General features: G+C 41.7%; 2 protein-coding genes across 3 annotated transcripts; one reads left to right on the top strand and one right to left on the bottom strand.

Moving 5' to 3' along the window:
* Nucleotides 1-42: 42 nt before the first annotated feature.
* On the top strand, nucleotides 43-11,461 carry e4f1 (E4F transcription factor 1). Its single transcript, XM_023809232.2, has 14 exons — nucleotides 43-161; nucleotides 626-777; nucleotides 1,158-1,248; nucleotides 1,415-1,596; nucleotides 1,798-1,918; nucleotides 4,036-4,188; nucleotides 4,478-4,584; nucleotides 5,339-5,536; nucleotides 5,737-5,851; nucleotides 6,533-6,750; nucleotides 7,525-7,723; nucleotides 8,242-8,402; nucleotides 10,448-10,501; nucleotides 10,589-11,461. The coding sequence occupies exons 1-14, from the start codon at nucleotides 65-67 to the stop codon at nucleotides 10,937-10,939; spliced, it is 2,199 nt and encodes a 732-aa protein (XP_023665000.1). The 5' UTR covers nucleotides 43-64; the 3' UTR covers nucleotides 10,940-11,461.
* On the bottom strand, nucleotides 10,933-15,932 carry zdhhc4 (zDHHC palmitoyltransferase 4). 2 transcript variants are annotated; one of them, XM_023809236.2, is made up of 7 exons: nucleotides 15,193-15,932; nucleotides 14,771-14,893; nucleotides 14,382-14,455; nucleotides 13,916-14,094; nucleotides 13,700-13,825; nucleotides 12,774-13,018; nucleotides 10,933-11,904 (listed from the first exon to the last, which is right to left on the bottom strand). In XM_023809236.2, the coding sequence occupies exons 2-7, from the start codon at nucleotides 14,891-14,893 to the stop codon at nucleotides 11,614-11,616; spliced, it is 1,038 nt and encodes a 345-aa protein (XP_023665004.2). In that variant the 5' UTR covers nucleotides 15,193-15,932; the 3' UTR covers nucleotides 10,933-11,613. The 2 variants fall into 2 exon arrangements, with proteins under 2 accessions (XP_023665004.2, XP_023665003.2); XM_023809235.2 differs by having other exon boundaries at nucleotides 14,771-14,896; nucleotides 15,193-15,924.
* Between the last annotated feature and the right edge of the window lie 2,847 nt (nucleotides 15,933-18,779).

Below are 18,779 nucleotides of genomic sequence, written 5' to 3'. Positions count from 1 at the left end.
CGGGGTCGTAAATCCGCCATGTTTTCCCTCTCTTAGAGTTGCGACAGGGACGGAGAGTCCAAACATGAGTGTGGAAAATAATAATACGGCAGAAACAGTGTCTGAGCAAAGCGTACCCACAGGCAACATCATCACCATCCACACGACTCTCGGGGACGAAGGTAACTCGAATCGTTTACGGTGTTTTCCTCCAGACACCAATCGCATAAAGAAAATACAATAGTATTGGGCGTATGAGGAGGCCTGCTCCAGACAAATAGGCTAGCTAGCGATGCACTGTAGCGTTAGTTTGAACATCTAGCTTAAGTGCCGCAGCGTTAGCTGCCTAGTTAGCACTGTAAAATATATCACGTTTTCTTCGCCTGCGTTAATTTAAATGATCGTATTAAGTCATTGGCCACGCCGTGAAATATGCATTGTTCAGAAACTGGGAAAATGTCAATGTTTTGGCTCTTTGGCGACAGATTATGTGTCTAGCCATTGCACACCGTTGGCTAACCTTGGGAAGTAGTTTTTAAACTTTGTAAACCAGATCGTGGTGTCGCTTCTGAAAATGGACCAGACTTCTAGATTGCTGTAACGCGTTTACTTAGATGTGCTTGGATCCTGTAACATTTTATGGCAGATGAGGATGTACACAAATGTGGAAGATGTCAGGGGGAGTTTACCTTTTTGGAGGCCTTCATCCAGCATAAGCTGCAGAATACCTGTCAGCGCGTGCAGGAGGCGCCGCCTGACTCAGACAGCAAGGGGGAAACGCAGGATCTCAGTCAAGTGGTAAGCATTTCATTCCTATTTATAGCCTCTATATACAGTATGATCATTGATAAAACATATTGCATTTAAATTTGGTTACAATGAAACATAAAATGTTACATTCTCAGTGTCCCTGGTTTGAATTTTTTTGTGTGTGTATGAAATGTGATTTAAAAATACATCGAAATTGTTACATTTAAACTTTTTTGTCTTCCATATTGAATTAAACTTATGAATGTTGCCAGTGAAGGGCAACACAACCTTTGTAAAATTAGCAAGGAATTGTGTTTAGATATTTCTAATTGAATAACAAGACAGTCAACCAGTAGTCTAAACACGTGGGTATTAAGGTCTTTAAATCAGGATTTATTTTGTATTTTTGCTTGTTTATAACCTGGCAGGTCGAGCTGGCCGACATAAACTCTATTAAGGCAGAAGGGATAGAAGACAGTACCATTTTATTAGAGAAAACAGAGAGGCTAAGGAAAACAGGTCAGTCTTCCCACACAAACATTGTGAATTGTGGCCCTTAGAGGGATTAAGTTACCGCCACCGTGTTAGCTTTAATCTTCGTACTGTTTTGGGAAAATGTGTTCCTCAGCCAGTTATGGTTTGCTGTTTGTGTTTGTCTCATGCTGGACATTCGTCATGCTGACAGATCAAGGCAAGAGCCTCTCACTTTCCTCTGTGGGACGCCGGAGAAGGAGCAGTGCAGCCAGGAATGTTCCTTTGAGTCCTGATGACCAGGTCCCCGACGACAGTGGAATCACAAAGATTGCCGTTAAAGTCAATGATGAAGGACGCTATGTCTGCTACCTATGTGAGAAGACCTTTAAAACGGTAATTTAATGATATGATTTAATCATTAAGCAGAAGCATTTAATCATTAAGCAGAAGCATAAATGGGTGTATTCCATTTTGCATTTTGTAGATTTTTGCTTGGAAAAATCATTTTCACATTTGTCTGCTACTTCTAGGTTGCACAGTGCTTAGTAACTGCCAGTGTAAATGTGATTAAATCCTGTTCCTGTTTAACTGAAGGCAAACATCCTACGAACACATTTAAGCACACACAGTGAGGAGAAGAACTTCCATTGTAAATTGTGTGGGAATTCCTTCAGGACCAAGGGCTCACTGATTCGCCACAATCGTCGTCACACAGGTGGGTGAGGCAGCAGGAAATACAGGCATTAAAACTGGATCTTACCGTAGCAATCGAATTTGAGAACAAGTGACATTTTTGTAATTTACAACGTCACTGCTTATCTGAATTATTCATTCATTTTAAGTCATTCTGACTTGTTAGAGCATCATTTGCCATGAGCTGCAATGAGTGTACTGTGCAGCTAAGGTCTGTAAGTTCTCCAAGTTTCATCCCTTTGACCATATTTGCTCCAATGTCTCGAAGCACAAGCAGTACACGGTCTTTGCTAATGTTCCATTTCTCAAGCATGGCAAGGAATGTGTCACTAATGTATTGGCCTGTGTGGGATCCATGCATTGCTTGAGTATTTAAAACAACCTGTCTTCTGTTCCACTCATTGTCAATGACGTGACATGTGAGGCTCATGAGACTCTGTTGATCCTGACCAGCAATCTGTTGTGAAAGAGAGTGAGTGGCCAGCATTCTCAGGTTGGATCATTACTTTATTTTTGTCAACAACCTTTTGGTGAACCTCTTGCAGCTTTTCTGTGCGATAGTGCTTTTCACTTTTCAGTAAATATTGTGGCTCCACTGTGGCCATGAGGCGCTTAAAGCCAACATCAGAGACCATAGTAAATGGTTGTTTGTCATCGATTATCATCTCTGTAATTACCTTGTCTGCAAGTTGAGATCTCTCATCAGAATTTGGCCATTTTTTTGTTTCTGAAACATATCATGCAGTGTGGGCTGAGAGGGAATCGTTTTGCTCTCTTGTTTTTTCTGTGTGGTTTCATACAACTCATGATGATGAGTCCTCAGATGGGACCACAGGTTGGACATATTTATGGTTTTTGCCGCAGTTCCTCCCATGCTTATGCTTGCATTGCATGTATTGCAGATAGCCTTCCCTGGTGTTGTGGAATGAGTAAAATAGTTCCAAACAGCGCTTTTTGGTGTTTTCTTTGCATGCAAGTAATTACAGTAAGGCTGCTCTATTTAAAGGCAACATTAAATTGACTTGTAAATGTAAAATTAATGGCTAAATTATTCATTATACAAATAAAAAGTGTATACTTTTTAGATTCTTAAGTATTCATAACAGAGTTGGTCTAAATAAAGCATCTAATAAAAACTATAAGTCTGAGCTGGACAAATCAAATAAAAATATTTAAAATTAAAAGGTTTATCAACCATTAATTCATTTTGCTTAATTACATAAGAGAGTGAGTAAATATTGATAGGTAAACAGTCCTTCAAATTCTGCAATGTGCAGACATTATTTCATTTGTCTAGTCATTTAATTGACATTAGTTCTAGCACCACCATTGTGTGTATGCAGCTAATTAATAAGGCTGATTGTTTGCGTGTTGGTGAAAATAGGGGTGGACAAGTATTTTGAAAAATTTCATAAGCCCTGGTAATTCTATTAACACTTGGTTATTACAGGTACAGTCAAACCTCGGATTGCGAGTAACTTGGTTTGCAAGTGTTTTGCAAGACGAGCAAAATTTAAAAATAAATTTTAACTTGTTAAACGAGCGAGGTCTTGCAATAGGAGTATTATGTATACGCTTTGTCTGCCTGGTGTCACGTGATCACAACTGAGCCGATGGTTCCTCTCTCTCTCTCGCTGCGGGATTGTGGGTAATCGTCTCATGCTCGGTCTCAGTCGCGTGCCTCACTCGTATAGTCGAAATAAGTAGAAATAGGTAGAAAAGCACCACCACTGCTGCAGAGAACATACTCCACATCGCCACGCTTCCCCTCCGAACTTTCCGGATTTCTTCGCACGCTTTGATTGGAGTCTTTCCCCAGGTTGATGCTGAACATAATGTTTCCCATCTGAGTCAAATAAATTGAACTTGCTTTCATCAGCGATATGAAATTTAAATGTAATTTGAATAGTTTTCACTGATGAAATATGATTTTAAATACATCCTCTCTATTCATGTTACAACAACGGCAAATTCAGATAAGTGGTAACTTTGTAAATTACAAAAATGTCAGTTCTCCAAATCTGATAGCTGCTTTATTTAGAAATGTCCCTTCTTCGAAAAATGGCTATTCCTAGCATTGAAACTGTACAGTGTTGCAGACTCCATTTAGTGAACTAATCTCTGTTTATTATTTTCCAGACGAACGTCCTTATAGGTGTAATCTCTGTGGACTGTCCTTCAGGGAATCGGGGGCTTTGACAAGACACATGAAGTCCATCACTCCTTGCACAGAGAAGATCCGTTTTAGCCAGTGTAGAGAGATTCTGGTCCACAAGGATGGCATGCAGAAAGGTATTTGGGCATGATTGTTAGCCTCCAGTTAAATTTTATGCCATTTACTGGTCCACAGCCCGAGTTTGTATAGTAATTATTTTTAATGTCAGACAAATTGGGGCATATGGTAGGAGTCCACATACAAATTTTAGAGACATGCTTACTCAGAACATAACTGTGCAGCATGATGGGAAAAGTGGCCCTGCACTCTTGTTGTTTTCAGTACTATGACTCTTGTCGTGTTTTTGGTTGAGTCCCAGGGTTCCTTAAACATGGACTGAGTGGCTTTGTGCTGATTTCTTTTCAGGGCTGGAGGAAGAGCCCTCCTACCCCGTTTCCCTTAAGGAGGATCAGGTGCCTGTGGTTAGTGTGGTGGAGAACTCTGAAGAGACCATTCATGAGATGCAGGTGCAGGTGAGAGCAGACAGCCGTGGGCAGCTTTGCTCCGCCCACTCGCTCATTCCCCTTTTATAATAGCATTGTCCTTTAGCTCACAGCTGAAAGGAGGCCTTCATTTGTTTTCCAGGGATGTCATCAGTCGTGTCTGTGTGTGTGGGTTTGTATTTACCATATTGTGGGGACCAAATGTCCCCAAATTTGTATGAAACTTTATAACTTGTGGGGAAATTTTTCAGGTCCCAACAATATAAACCTCAATTTTATATATATATATATATATATATATATATATATATATATATAAAAACCCCTATTCAATCAAAAAACTAAAATGCATAAAATTATATTTTCTTTGCCTACTTATGATTATGGATGGGTAGGAATTGTGACTGTTGTGATAGTTGGGATTTTCCTGTAGAAATGAATGTACACTGCAAGACATGCAGTTACAGAGGGTGTTCATATTTACGTGATATTGCATTCTGGATCATGATTCTGGATCATCTGAGATCTCACACAATTCAGTCATTATTCTATTGTTACTTTTTATTGTCTATTGCTGTCAGTGTTTATTATGATGGTGTTGACCACTGCGTTTTTCTGCGGGTTATTGTCTGTATACTTTGTATGTGGCGGATAAAACTCTTGAATCCCTATTAGTAAACTTGCATATTTTAAACTCAAATGACACACAAACCCACTGTATTGCATACGCTTCTCTCGATTTGACACAATATTTCATTTAATTTAATTGCTTTTCTTTACTCAGGAACAGCTTGAGACTGTGCAGGTATCTGAAGGGGACAGCTTGATCAGCCAGGCCATAATGAATTCTGGGATTGCTCTCGAGTCTGACAAGAGCCAGGACAAGTCTCCTAAGCCCCCTTTCCAGCACCAAGACCCTGAGAGCAGGATCACAGAGATCCAGGTCTTGGAGGAGTGTGTGGAGATGGACTCCGATGACACGGTAGGAAACGGGATGAGGTTGCCTGAGCTTATTATCTACTGCTGGTATCACATATGGTGTAGACTAGTTACAGACCCACATGCATGTTTCTCTAAGAAAGCAAGGTGAAACCAGCCTAAGAGCGACTTTTCTGCATTCTGCTGAAGGATGATATTCATACTTGTTTTTTAAATTCCTGTGTTTTAAATGCTCGTTTTCAGGATCCTGTGGAGAGCCAAAGTGACTCGCCGCCTTCAAAAGGCCACAGGTGTGTTCACTGCAATCGGGTCTTCAAGGCTCTCAGCTACCTGCGGACACACGTCAAAGGCCATCTCGGTAAGGCCGTTATGCCCGGCGTAGCAGTCATGTTCGTTCTGCAGCATAAGCTCCTCCCTCCAGATTCAAGCCAACCTTTCTGGTGACTGGAAGGTCACCTGTGTGTCTTTGTTGGCTGGGAGAGTGATGCCACTGTTGGGCCCTTGACAAGACCCTGAACCCTAGTTGCTCCAGGGGTGCAAATTTGCTCTCACATGTGATTAATCTGTGCATGGATGAATGAAGTATCTCCAGTATTCTATGTTCTATTCTATATGTAAAAAAACAACAACAATGTGTGTGTGTGTGTGTGTGTGTGTGTGTATATGTATAATATGTATGTATGTGTATGTGTGTATATATATATATATATATATATATACACACACACACACACACACACACACACACACACACACACACACACACACACACACACACACGTGTGTGTGTGTGGATCAACCAACATTAAGAACAGCCAACAACAGTAATAATAATGTCTAGTATTTCATATATGTTAACCCTACCATTGTTGTTGTCATTACTATAGTCACATATACAGAGGATGTATTTTTGCTGATCCACAGTAATTGGAGGATGCAGACATACAGACATGCCTGTGCGGCTTGGGTCACATGTTACACGGTGACATTAATCACTCTTGCATGCGTGTTCCCACATTGTGTAACATGTCTGCTGCAGGTTTCAAGCCATTCCAGTGCAGCGTGTGCCAGAAGGAGTTCCTGACAGGTTACCTGCTGAAGAAGCACATGGAGGCCCACCTGAGCGAGCGACGCTTCAAGTGTGGCGAGTGCGGCAAGCTCTACAAAACCATCGGTCACGTGCGCGAGCACATGAGGGCGCACTCCGACGAGCGGCCCTATCACTGCAGCTGCTGCGACAAGGGCTACAAGACCAAGGTGGGCCACCGCCGTGGCACCGAGCTTTAGGTGCTGATGTGACGCATCAATACAGTTCCGCCGGTGGCTTTATTCCTTATGATGGGGAAATCCACGTCCTGCAGGAGGCGCTAAAGCTGCCAGTTGAACCTCACACATATTGGGTTGCACTGCATGTAAGGGTGAAAGTCAGCATCTGACTGCCATCATCGATATTTCTGAGGCCCCCACTGCTATTAGAGGGTAAAAGTAGTTGTGATCTACAGTTCTGTGCAGAACTGTTAGGCAGTCAAAGGAAGTGTTTGAAACTATTTATCTGGGTAGCAAGTGTGTATGTGCTCAGAACAAAAAAAAAAAAAAAAAAAATACCTAGAATTTCCTCTGTTCTCCAGAAACTTACTGCTATCTTGTTGGATGGCTAGAAGAACACCGCTGCAGTTCCTAAATCTCTCCTCTGGGGCGCCTGAGCCATTCCATGTGTTCGTTAAATTTCATAAAAGTATCACTTAATCAGTTTAAAAAGTCAAAAGTCCGGTGTTATAGCACCAGTTAGAGCGAACAGACCCACCCTCTGTTTGAATCAGGCATGTTACTGCATGAACAGTGATGTGCTGCCCCCTGTGGCCTGAGGTGGTGGTGAAAGTGCTTTTCATGTTTGTTTCCTTTTAGTATTTCTGAGATGGGTGTGCTTAGTCTTTTGAAGCGCTTTTTCTGAAAGTAGCAGTGTTTCAGAAAGATTCTGTCCTGTTCCTGCCTCTGTGTTTTAAATATGTCCTCTGTCATGTTGCTCCACAGAACGCCCTCCAGGTGCACCAGCGCACCCACGGCCAGGAGAAGCCCTACGTGTGTCAGTTCTGCTCCAGGGGCTTCAGGGAGAAAGGCTCTCTGGTGCGGCATATACGACATCACACCGGCGAGAAGCCCTTCAAGTGCTTCAAGTGCGGCCGCGGCTTTGCCGAGCACGGCACACTCAACCGGCACCTGCGTGCCAAAGGCGAGGCCCATCGGGGGGGGGCACGTGGTTGGGATAGTGTGTCATGTTCAGTCAGGGCGTCTTTTGGCAGAACTGCAGCTTATTTGATAATTATGAGCATTTAAAATGTCTTCAGTTGATTTTTTTCTCCTTATTATAAGGCATAAGCCTGCCATCCAGTCCCAGCTAATTTTGTCGTAAGGACTTGCGATTTGAAAATGCCGTAGTATGCCATATTATCTTAGTAGTACCCAAGCCTAGACTAACAACTTTAAAACTATTCATAAAAAGTTGTTACCGTTTCACTACACTGCTTGTATTTAGGTTTGTTGTAGTACATCTGCCCTCTTCTGGTGTAGCTGCATATCGCTGCTGTGTGCATATGCACCGACTGCAGTCACTGGTGTCTGCTCTCAAATGTAGCATGAACACAAGCTTCCACACGCAACACTGTCTGCAGCATGAACGAGCACTTGGAAAAGTGGAGCATAAACCAACCGTGGTTATTCCATTAGGCTGAATGTCTCTCTATCTCACAGGGGGCTGCAGTGGGGGGCTGAAGGAGTCGGAGCAGACTGTGGTCTTAGAGGAGCAGCCGTCCCCCAGTGACGTCGCTGCCACCATCATTTCTGAGGACCCCCACGCGGTGCTGGTGGAGTTCTCGTCGGTGGTGGCGGACACGCAGGAGTACATCATCGAGGTGAGCTGGGCCTAAGAGGCGCGGTCTCAGATGGCAGCCCGCCTTTTTGGGTGCTCAGAAGAAAGGCGAGTGGTGCCGGAATTGAAGAGTAACATGCCCTGAAGGATTTTTTTGTGAGGCAGCTTGGATTGAAAACTGGTTAACAGACAGGAAGCAGCAAGTAGTTAATAGAGGCACAATGTCACAGTGGGCCTGCGTTCATTGTGGGGTACCGCAGGGTTCAATATTAGGACCACTATTAGTTCTAATTTACATTAACGATATTGACAACAATAAACTGATTAAATTTGCAGACACGAAGTTGGATGGTGTAGCAGATATTGAACTAGCGAAACAAAGGCTACAGCAAGATCGTGATTTAATTAGTGACTGGGCAGATGTAAGGTAATCCATGCATGGAGCAGAAATATGAATTACAGATATTTTATGGGTTCCACTGAAGTAAAGGTAGCTGATTATGAGAAAGACCTCGGTGTGTATGTTGATGCTTCCATGTCCCACTCTCACCAGTGTGGGGAAGCAATAAAAAAGGCCAGTAGGATGTTGGGTTACATCTCTAGGTGTCTGGAGTTTAATTCAAGTGAGGTGATGCCTAGATTGTACAATTCCTTGGTAAGACCCCACCTAGAATATTGTGTGCAGGTTTGGTCACCATACCTTAAAAAGGACATTGTTACCTTGGAAAAGGTTCAAAAGGTTGTCCACAAGAATGATTCCTGGTCTTAGAGGAATGTCTTATGAGGAGAGGTTAGCTGAGCTGAATCTGTTTAGCCTTGAGCAAAGGAGACTAAGGGGGGATAGGATCTAGGTATATAAGATTCTAACAGGTCTGGATGCTGTTCAGCCAAATAGTTACTTCAGTATTAGTTCAAATACAAGAACTCGTGGCCATATTTGGAAATTAGTGGGAGAACATTTGAAATTTGAGAAAGCACTTACACAGCATGTAGTTAGAGAATGGAATAGTCTTCCTGTTGGTGTAGTGCACGCTAAAACTTTGGGTTCTTTTAAATCAGAGTTAGATAAGATTTTAACAACTCTGAGCTATTAGTTGAGTTCTCCCCAAATGAGCTTGATGGGCCAAATGACCTCCTTTCGTTTGTAAATTTATGTTCTTATGTTCATCCTCAGGCAAAACTTAATACAGGATGAGTTTCAGTTGAACTCTTCAAAAGAAATCCATGACTGTCAAGTGACTAAGTGAACATTTTTCATACGAGAAAACTGGTTCTACTACCGGTTTACCTGAGAACCAGTTTGTGTGTGTGTATTCCCCCACATTTTAGACTACAGATTAGGGCTGTAACTGTTAGATATTTTCTATATTTGTTTTTTCTCAATTTCTGAAAACAAGTCAACAGTTTTAGGTTCAGTATAAAGCAGAGTTCTCAAATTCCTGTCTTGGAGGGACGGCGCCTACACAGTTTTCGGTTCACCCACATTTAACAGACCTGAGTCGACTCTTTGTGCTAATTATCACACAGCTTCTCAGCTGAATCATTTGTGGTGAAACAGAGAAAGAGCTACACAAGGCTCCGGCCCCCCAGGACTGCAGTTTGAGACCCCTGGTATAAAAGCTCTTAAAAGTAATTTCACAATGTGTATCACTGAGGCTACTTTGCAAGATAAAATTGTAACTACTTATTTTATTTACATTTGTTCCAAAGTACTGAGAGCTCTCTATTGTACAGGTGTGCTTTGGCTTCAGATAACTGTCCCCCACTAGTATGAAACAATACCTGACCTCCGTTTTTGCTGACGGTCAGCTTGATTTTCTTGAATTTCTTTTTTTCCTGTTTTAATTGACATACCATTCATGTCACAATTGCATTAAGAATAGAGAACTTAATGTTTTCAGTCTGTAATCATCCCATTTGCCAATATCCAAGTAACCTTTATAGATTATTCAAATATGTAAAATGATTTTTTTTTTATGCAAAACATTTGTGATTGTATCAGTTATACTTTTTACAGCCTGTAGTTGCCCTGTACCTCTTAAAAGGTCAGCTATTTCTCAGAAGCTGACTTGTCCGTTTCTCTTCTAGGCCCCGTCTGATGTCAGCGGAGCAGATGAAGACGTCACTCACGCCAGGAATGAGGCGAGTTGAATCCGAATGCTGCTTTGAAAAATGTTTTGTTGGTGACGAGTAAATGGTAATCACATGATTCTCATCTCCTCCACCCAGGTGGGAAACCATATCATGAAGGTTGTCCAGCAGATCGTCAACCAGTCAAACTCAGGTCACCAGATCATCGTGCAGAACGTGTCCATGGAGAACGGTGCGGCCATCACTTCGGACTGCGGAGACACCATCACCATCGCCACCCCAGAGAGCTTAACGGAACAGGTGGCCATGACTCTGGCTTCTGCGATCAGCGAGGGCTCCATTCTGGCCACTGGGAACACGATGGAGGTTGAAGACAATACTGTGACGATGGTAGCATCGCAAGACATTGAAGTGATGGGCCAATCAGAGGAGTTTGTGATTACGTCACCAGAGGAGGTGGAAATACAGACTGTCATCGTACATGAGTGAAATTAAGCTTTATTCAGTAGATGCTTCTCACAACTATCTGTGTGAAGTTCAGTGTTTATTTAAAAAAAATAAAAGACTTTATCAAAATTAAACACCCACACTGAAGATGATGCCATTCAGGAATAGCAACTCATTCTGCTTTTTTTTTTTTTAAATATGTGCTGGGACGCAATTGTTACACCACTTTTAAGCTAAGTGTAACAGATTTCCAGTTATGGGCAACTATAAGATGACATTAGTCAGTGGGTAGTATCTATAAAATGGCCAATTTACTTTGAAGATCCCTGGAGTCACAATCACAAAATGTTAACCTTATTGTGACTAATATCTGAGCATGTCAGCTCACGACTTTTCTACTGGAATTGGCATATGTACTTTGCCTTGTAAAAATGTATAATGCTATTACTGAACTAGTTACTGTAATATAGAAGTTTAACATTAAGGTCAAGCTGTAAAATTCAAGAGGTCATTTATTCTTGTATGTGACAAACTAAAAAGTAAATTTGCTTTTTGACTGCAGAACACTGCTTTTTCAAAATAGTTGCAGTTTTACTTGTAGTGTTCAGTCATTACATTTAAAGATAAATACACATGATCTCCGTAAAGCAGCTTTCCACCATGTCAGGAACTTCCAAGCACCAGTGCTGCTACCCTGTCAACAACGGCCAGGCTTGCTATTTTTTTTTCTTCTTGCTGTGAGTGAGAGGCCTGAAGATTTCCTGCAGGTTTCGCAAGATGCCTCTGTTGTAGAAGCTTCTGGTAATCCCAGCCTGGGGGGGGCAGGGAGGTCCTGGGCCGGCCTGGCAGTGCTGGCATCCCCGCGCTCTGCCTTTGTACCACTCGTTGGACGTTTGGTTGATTAAGGCTAAGTACAGATGGAACAGGGTGTATCCAGCCAACAGCATGAAGACGAAGACGAGAAAACCCAGCATGAAGATGATCCTGGGAAACGTCAGGAAGAGATGCTGGGAAAGAGGCAAGAGGGCAGTTAATGTGCAAATACAGGAACTCCGATAAACTGCTGTATGATTTTGGCCTTGGTTGGGAACAGTAATGGCTTAGCAGTTTGCTACAGTGGTGGTTGTGCTTCTTCCCAAAATAACCAAACATCATTTATTAATTAACCTTATTGTTTTTCAACTATTTTAATACCTCTTTGTCCCAGTGGAAAATGCTAATTATGGTCCACTATTTCAAATTATACAATTAAGCCTCAAAAGTTCCTGAACAGCATTGGATCAGAAAACAAAGCCTTGGTGCCGTTCCATTTACAGTGAATTATGCACAATTTGTATTCTGCACTATATTCTGAACTTATACTTGCCATAAAGTATACCAGATAAATGATGGCATTTATAGTTAGTTATGATTTCATCCAGTTCTAAAACGGAAAGCAGGACTTCAGTATAGTCCTGTAGCCAACATAACTGCAGCACTAGAGATCACAGTCAGAATTAAATTACTTTATGTGCCATTTGTGGAGGTGCATTGGAATTCCTTAGTTTCTACACATCCCATCTTGCTCTCTTTAAAGAAATATGCATATAGGTAAAATCGAAGCTTGCGGTCCGACTTCAGGGTCAGCCATGCGTCTGGTGACCCTGGAACATTTCAGGAGGTTAAGGGTCCGATGCAGATGTCACTAGTCTGCCACGTGCAGGATTTGAACCATCGGCCTTCCGATCAGTGGCACAGAGGCCTAACCCACCAAGTCGCATACTGCCCCCATAAAATGCATAAAAACCACTTAAAAACATAACATTCCCTTTTCCTGTAGTTGTTAGACCTGTGGCCAGAGGTACCATGTGCATCACGGCATGGCACACACACCTACCTGAACGATGAAAAGGGGCCCAGCGGGCTGCTGCTGTCCGTCCTGGTCAATGTAGTGGGCATGCAGGAGGCCCGACCGCAGCACGACATGGAACAGCATGTCCGACGTCAGCACTGCTATGTCCGCTGCCACGGCGCACACCAGCAGCAGGTACGCCAGGAAGTATCTGCTGTTCTGGGCCCCGATACAGTTGTTCACCCACACGCAATGGTGGTCAAATCGTTGCACGCATCTATTGCACACCCCTGTTTCAGATAAATAAAATATTAGAAATATATTTGTATATAAATAGACTATATATAGCCATGGAAAAAATAAGAGACCATTCTATATCTGCCTTTCTTAATCCTGGTTTAATCATGGTTCTGCTGGCAGAAGGCTATGCTGAGCTGAAGGTTGTTTGCAGGTTCACAATTTCTAAGGCAGCAGTGCACAAGAATAAGGTGAAGCAGGAGACACTGGGAACGACCGAAAACCAGCCAGGTAAAGTGCAGAAGCGACTTTCTAATACCAGAGATGACAGTTTTCTGACAGTTTCTCACGAATCGTAAGATGACATCAAGTGACCCTCAAAAGGAATGGGAATCAAGTGCAGGTGTGAAGTGCACTGCTAGGACAGTTCGTATCAGGGTCCTAGAAGCAGGACTGAAGTCACATAAAGCAAGGAAGAAGCTCTTCACTAGTGAGAAACAAAACCAGGCTGCAGTTTGCAAAAAAGCATATATTATTCACAGATGCACACCCATAAATTGGGAAATGAGTGAGAAAAAAAAATAAGTGCTGTGGTCTCAATTTTTTCCGCGGCTGATTTCATAAACACAATATAAAACTATAAATGACCAAGATGCAGTTAAAATGTTACCTAGCTTCAATTCAAGTAAAGCTACTGTCTTCTATGAGCAATTAGCAGAGACTTATGGGCTTACTGCAGTGTTTCGACCTGGCAGGTTTTACCAGGAGGCAAGTCGGACAAGTGACAGCTGGATGGAACAGTCTCCTGTCGTACTGATACACCTGAACCTGGGCAGAATGGTTCTCCTTTGTGATTGTACCTGCAAAACACACATTAAGTCTATACAGATTACTTCCAAACTGGGTAAAAATAATAGGGTATTGTCAGCATTATGAAGAAGCTTACTTACCGGGGTCTTTGCAACAGCACTGGTAGAAGTAGTAGGATTTTCCAGCAAGTAACACATAAGGCACACACAGGCTAGGGAGGCCGCTATCCATCTCCCTGCAGAACCCAAAGACTTCATAGCTGAACTCTGCAAACACAGCTGCCTCCAGAAACAGCTGCAGATAGAGGAACAGCCTGTTCCTGCAAGTTCATGCATGACATTTTAATTAGTCCTGAGTGTTAAATCACAAAAGATGTGCAGATAATAAATGTGTTAAAATATATATTTTGTCAGGCAGCATAGTGATGTATCTGTTACACACACACACACACATATATATATATATATATATATATATATATATACACACACACACACACACATATATATATATATATATATATATATATATATATAAACACGCCTTCGTAGTCATTAACATCCTAGGGCTATCCACAGTTAAGGATGTCCCTGGTTGCAAGCTTACCTTTGATGAAAGACACTGTGCTGAGCCTTATAAAAGATCCTTTGGAGCCGCAGAGGAATCCAGGCTGAAATTTTCTGTACAACAAAAACACAAAACGGATAGACATGATTCAGAATATTCGGGACAGACTACAAGTCATTTATACACAAAAATATTGTACATTTGGCGCCACTTAGTAGTCTTCTGGAGAACTAGATGGCTTGTATCATAGCAGAAACCTCTTGCATCTCTGTTATTTAAAGACTGGGGGATTCGCAGAACGCTCTTCAAAAAATTGGAATGCAGAAGGAAGTAATATATTCATCAAACAAATTGCTAGTAGTAAATATGTGTGTTAGTATCCGGGGCGACCTGCGGGACACCGGCACTTGCCGGCGATACTCACTCACCTCGGAGGCAAAGCTGAGAAATCTTTCGAAAGGAGTTTGTCGATTGCTGGAGCATTTACACACGAGAGCGATGCAGCTCAATATGAACAGCACATAGATCGCAAACAGCAAGAGGAAATCCATCTGCTGAGAACGAAAATTAGTTCTTATTAAAGTATCTGCAGCATATCGTAATGAAGAAAGAAAACTTTCCCCTTATTTGTTAGCCACAGACGGACATTTAACATGACTTACTTATGCCACGCACTACACCGAATAAGTTTAAAGCTCTTCTAATTTCGTTGTGTTGAATGCTGGTAAAACTATGACACAAAGCTATGCAGTAATATGACAATACGCGAAAAGTGTTGCTTAAAGTGTCAATTAAAGAATCGACTAAACACAAGGAACAGCCGGACTCATCTTATTGTTGTCGTACTTACCTTTTCCGCCGGTTTTAAAATTACATCTCTTCGTGTAACTCCAGACCGGTTAGAGAAAAGTTGCTCGGCCGCCTGTAATTCCCAGCCTCACCATTTCCTGCTTCCTGTACTGGAGTACTGGCATCGTTTAATGGGGTTTAACACGGACGGGATATTTGCTGCTCTTCCAGTGCCCGTTTATCGTTTTGCTTTGCAAACCTCTCATCAGCAGCGTGCAGCCACCAATCTTCGTGCCTTTACTGACATCTCTCTTGTAAATGCAACCGAGAACTCAAATGCTAGGCTATTCGGTTTTATTCTACATACATTATATATAACCGCCTAACTCATGAACCCACTACCATTGCAACTGGGAAAAAATAATATGTTTCAAGCACCAACATTACAACGACTAACACAACTCATAGTTTGATCCAGAAGCACAATATTACACTGGCCGATTACTTCCGGGTTTCCCTCGTGTCCGTATCGATGTCCATTAAACAAAGTTTAAAGTAAGATGTTAATTCAAGGGCATTGCTGAAACACGAAAGACCCTTGCCGTTCAGCCGTAGTTCATTATTAAATTCAGCAGAAGACGGAATATTGATTGTAGAATCACCCTGAAAGCAATACTTATTTATTGCGAGGGAAATACCGGTGAATAATTCAATGAAAGATACATCGATAAATATGTGAGGCCCCATTAAGTGAAATCAGGGTTGCCAACTTTGATCAGCTGGTTAGAGTGACAACTTTGCACACTCATAAACTCACACATTTATGTGTCAGTTTTATTACCATGTAAATAGTCTGTAGGGTTTCCAAACTACCCCAGCGCTTTAGATGTAGCTAATTTTAGGTTTGTAATGGAGTAATATAGATTTGCCATAAGTGACACTCAGTTCCTTCAAAGGGGGACAGTTTAAATCATTCGGGCTAAAGGGACAGGTGCCCAGGTACCCTCATCCACCCTCCCTCTACCTCTCTGGTGTTCTTGTGTGGTCTCTGTTCCCTGAGTGTCCTCTCACAGTCCAAAGACATGCTTTCCTTGCCCACCTCGCTCTCATGTGCGCTATGCTCCTTAGGATAAGCTCCACCATTTGAACCGGTGACCTTCTGAATGCAGTCCTATCCCACTGAGCTACAGAGTACAGACTGCCCTAAGTATACCAGGAGAAGCAAAGCAGTGTGGGATATCTGGAGGTGTCTTCTCTTCTCTAGAAACACACTCATTGTCAGGCGGCTAAGAGCCATTCTACAAAGGTTAGGGATACTATTCTGTCTAAACAGAACTACATTAGTGACCTTTTAGATAAAGACTGCCATGGCTTCTCTTATTGCCAACATAGCATATACTGTTTAGAACCAGCTTAGTACATGACACCCACCTTAGCAAGCCCTTCCCAGCATGCATCATTACTAAACAGGCATTTTGTTTTGATTTAAGACTACAGTCAGTTCATAAGTACTACAAATGCTAAACAATAACACTATGCGCTAAACACTAAGTTTACTATGCACCTTTTTACTGTTTGCTGTTCTACTACTTATACTATTTAAAACATTTTATTTTTACTCAAATTATGTGTTAGGTGTTATTTTACAGTGCAATATTTGAGGTACAATGAGCCCAAGAATTTTATTAATAGTAACAATGCACCATTATCTGTATATGACAATAAAGTTGAACTTGAAACTTGATTGCATGAAAAAATGACATTTTTTTATACAATAAGTATCTGGTCTGCAGCCAGCTTTGTTATTCACTGGGCATCATGTGAAACCTGGTGCAGGCTCAGGTTGCTAGTCCTGCATCCCCCCCAATCGATTCTCATGTTACGTGGTGGGGGGGGGGGCAGCCTGGGTGAGAGGCATGAGGTTCAGTCGGTTGTGGCCCAGCTCAGGAGCTCTCAGGTGCTTCTGCTCCATGTTTGACTTCCTGCTCAACGTTTGAAGCTTCGTTTGAGTCCTGCTTGGTGAAGGGTAAGACTTTATATTCTACTGTGCATCTGAATTAATCTTAAGGCTGTAAAGCGGCAGCAGATTTCCTGAGTTCCAGAATAGAACTTGAACTGTCATTGTTTGTTGTGATAACTGTTGCATTCTCTTATAAACCAGTCCTGTTCTCATTTATTGTTCTGATGTATTTTTAAAATGAATATACCAAGAACATAAAGTGAAAAATGCCAAGTATTTATACTGTATAAGGGTTTTAATGATAGATAAATGAAGGAATTCGTGTAGGGTAAGCTGTGTTTTCCACAGTCACTGCTTACTGCACATCTTTACATCTTCGGATCTAACTATATGGTGCGTTTTTATAGCGTAACGTTATTGATGTGGCTCCTGTCCGTCTGCTTTCCTACCTGTCCACAGTTCACCATGTACTGGCAGTGGATCCTGTAAATGAAATGTTAGCACAGGCGTTAATCAATCAATATGTTATTTATGCCACTTAAATTTTTATTTACATGTACCAATCTTTCTTGTTTATTGATTTTAATTTCCTTCTTTAAAAATCAAGATATAATATACTGCTGCATTTCAATTTTAAGTAAAGAAACAAAATTACTTTTATATGCTACTTCAATTAAAACACAATTTTTTTCCCCTGGCCTTTGATTCAAATTTGACAAGTTGAGTGGTCTTTTTGGGTGACATGTAAGATGAGAATTTTAGCGAGGAACAGAGTCTGTTTGGAGATACAAGCAGTTCTGCTAAATTATTCAGCTCTCCCTGCCAAAGTCATCATGGCCTAAGTTCAGTGAATCACACTTCTAATTGCTAACAGAGACAGCATTTGTTTAATGGTGTCTTTTTTGTTTGTTTTTTTTTCTTGATTTGATGAGTAATCATGAAGTTCAGGGCAGAGAATGCCAAATCTAATCAAATCACAATGTGGCATTTTGATAAGCAAGATATTCATAATATGTCATCATGTCTTTTCATTTAAAACTTTTTTTTTGCATTCTGTGTGCCATTTTCACAGATTTTATTTAGTTTGTCATTTACATTTGAGTTATGTACCATGTTCCTTAAGGTACGTTTCATTTTAGTATCACCTAAATGTCATATGACAGGGGTAATATCACAGAACAGAAACAGCTACACTTTTTAATAAAAGTTCCATTATGTATTTGCATTTTTTTTATTCCCTTGATGCTCTATATCCTGAGTGAGGAACATGGCCCACATGGGAGGAAGATAAAGTATTCAAGAACAATCAAGGTGAATATTGTCTAGTGGCCCTATTAAACCCAATGGCTGCAATCAGTCATTTCATTTGGTGCCTACTGCTCATTCCGTTTGCTGCTCTGCTTGGTGAGCCTGAGGGGTTAGGGCTGTAGATCTGCCACACCGATATGAGGACGCGTGTCTGCCGGGCCGTGAGGTGGATCTTCACGTGTTTCGTTTAATCCTGCTAATCCAGAGCAGGGGCTTAAGCAGCCTCGCGGCTCTACAGCCATGCGTTGTGGGTCCCAGGTTTGCTGTGTTGTTTCTGGGCCAGATCCTATCCCTCTGAGAGATACGGCACTATAAGAGAGGAAGCAGAAAGGATAGGGAGAGAGATAGAATGTGGACGGGGGGGGGGAGTATTTATAGAA

The sequence above is a fragment of the Paramormyrops kingsleyae genome, chromosome 5 (assembly GCF_048594095.1).
Source record: "Paramormyrops kingsleyae isolate MSU_618 chromosome 5, PKINGS_0.4, whole genome shotgun sequence".
NCBI lineage: Eukaryota > Metazoa > Chordata > Actinopteri > Osteoglossiformes > Mormyridae > Paramormyrops > Paramormyrops kingsleyae.
The sequence above is the reverse complement of the archived record's forward strand: the minus strand, read 5'-3'. Positions and strand labels throughout refer to the sequence as shown.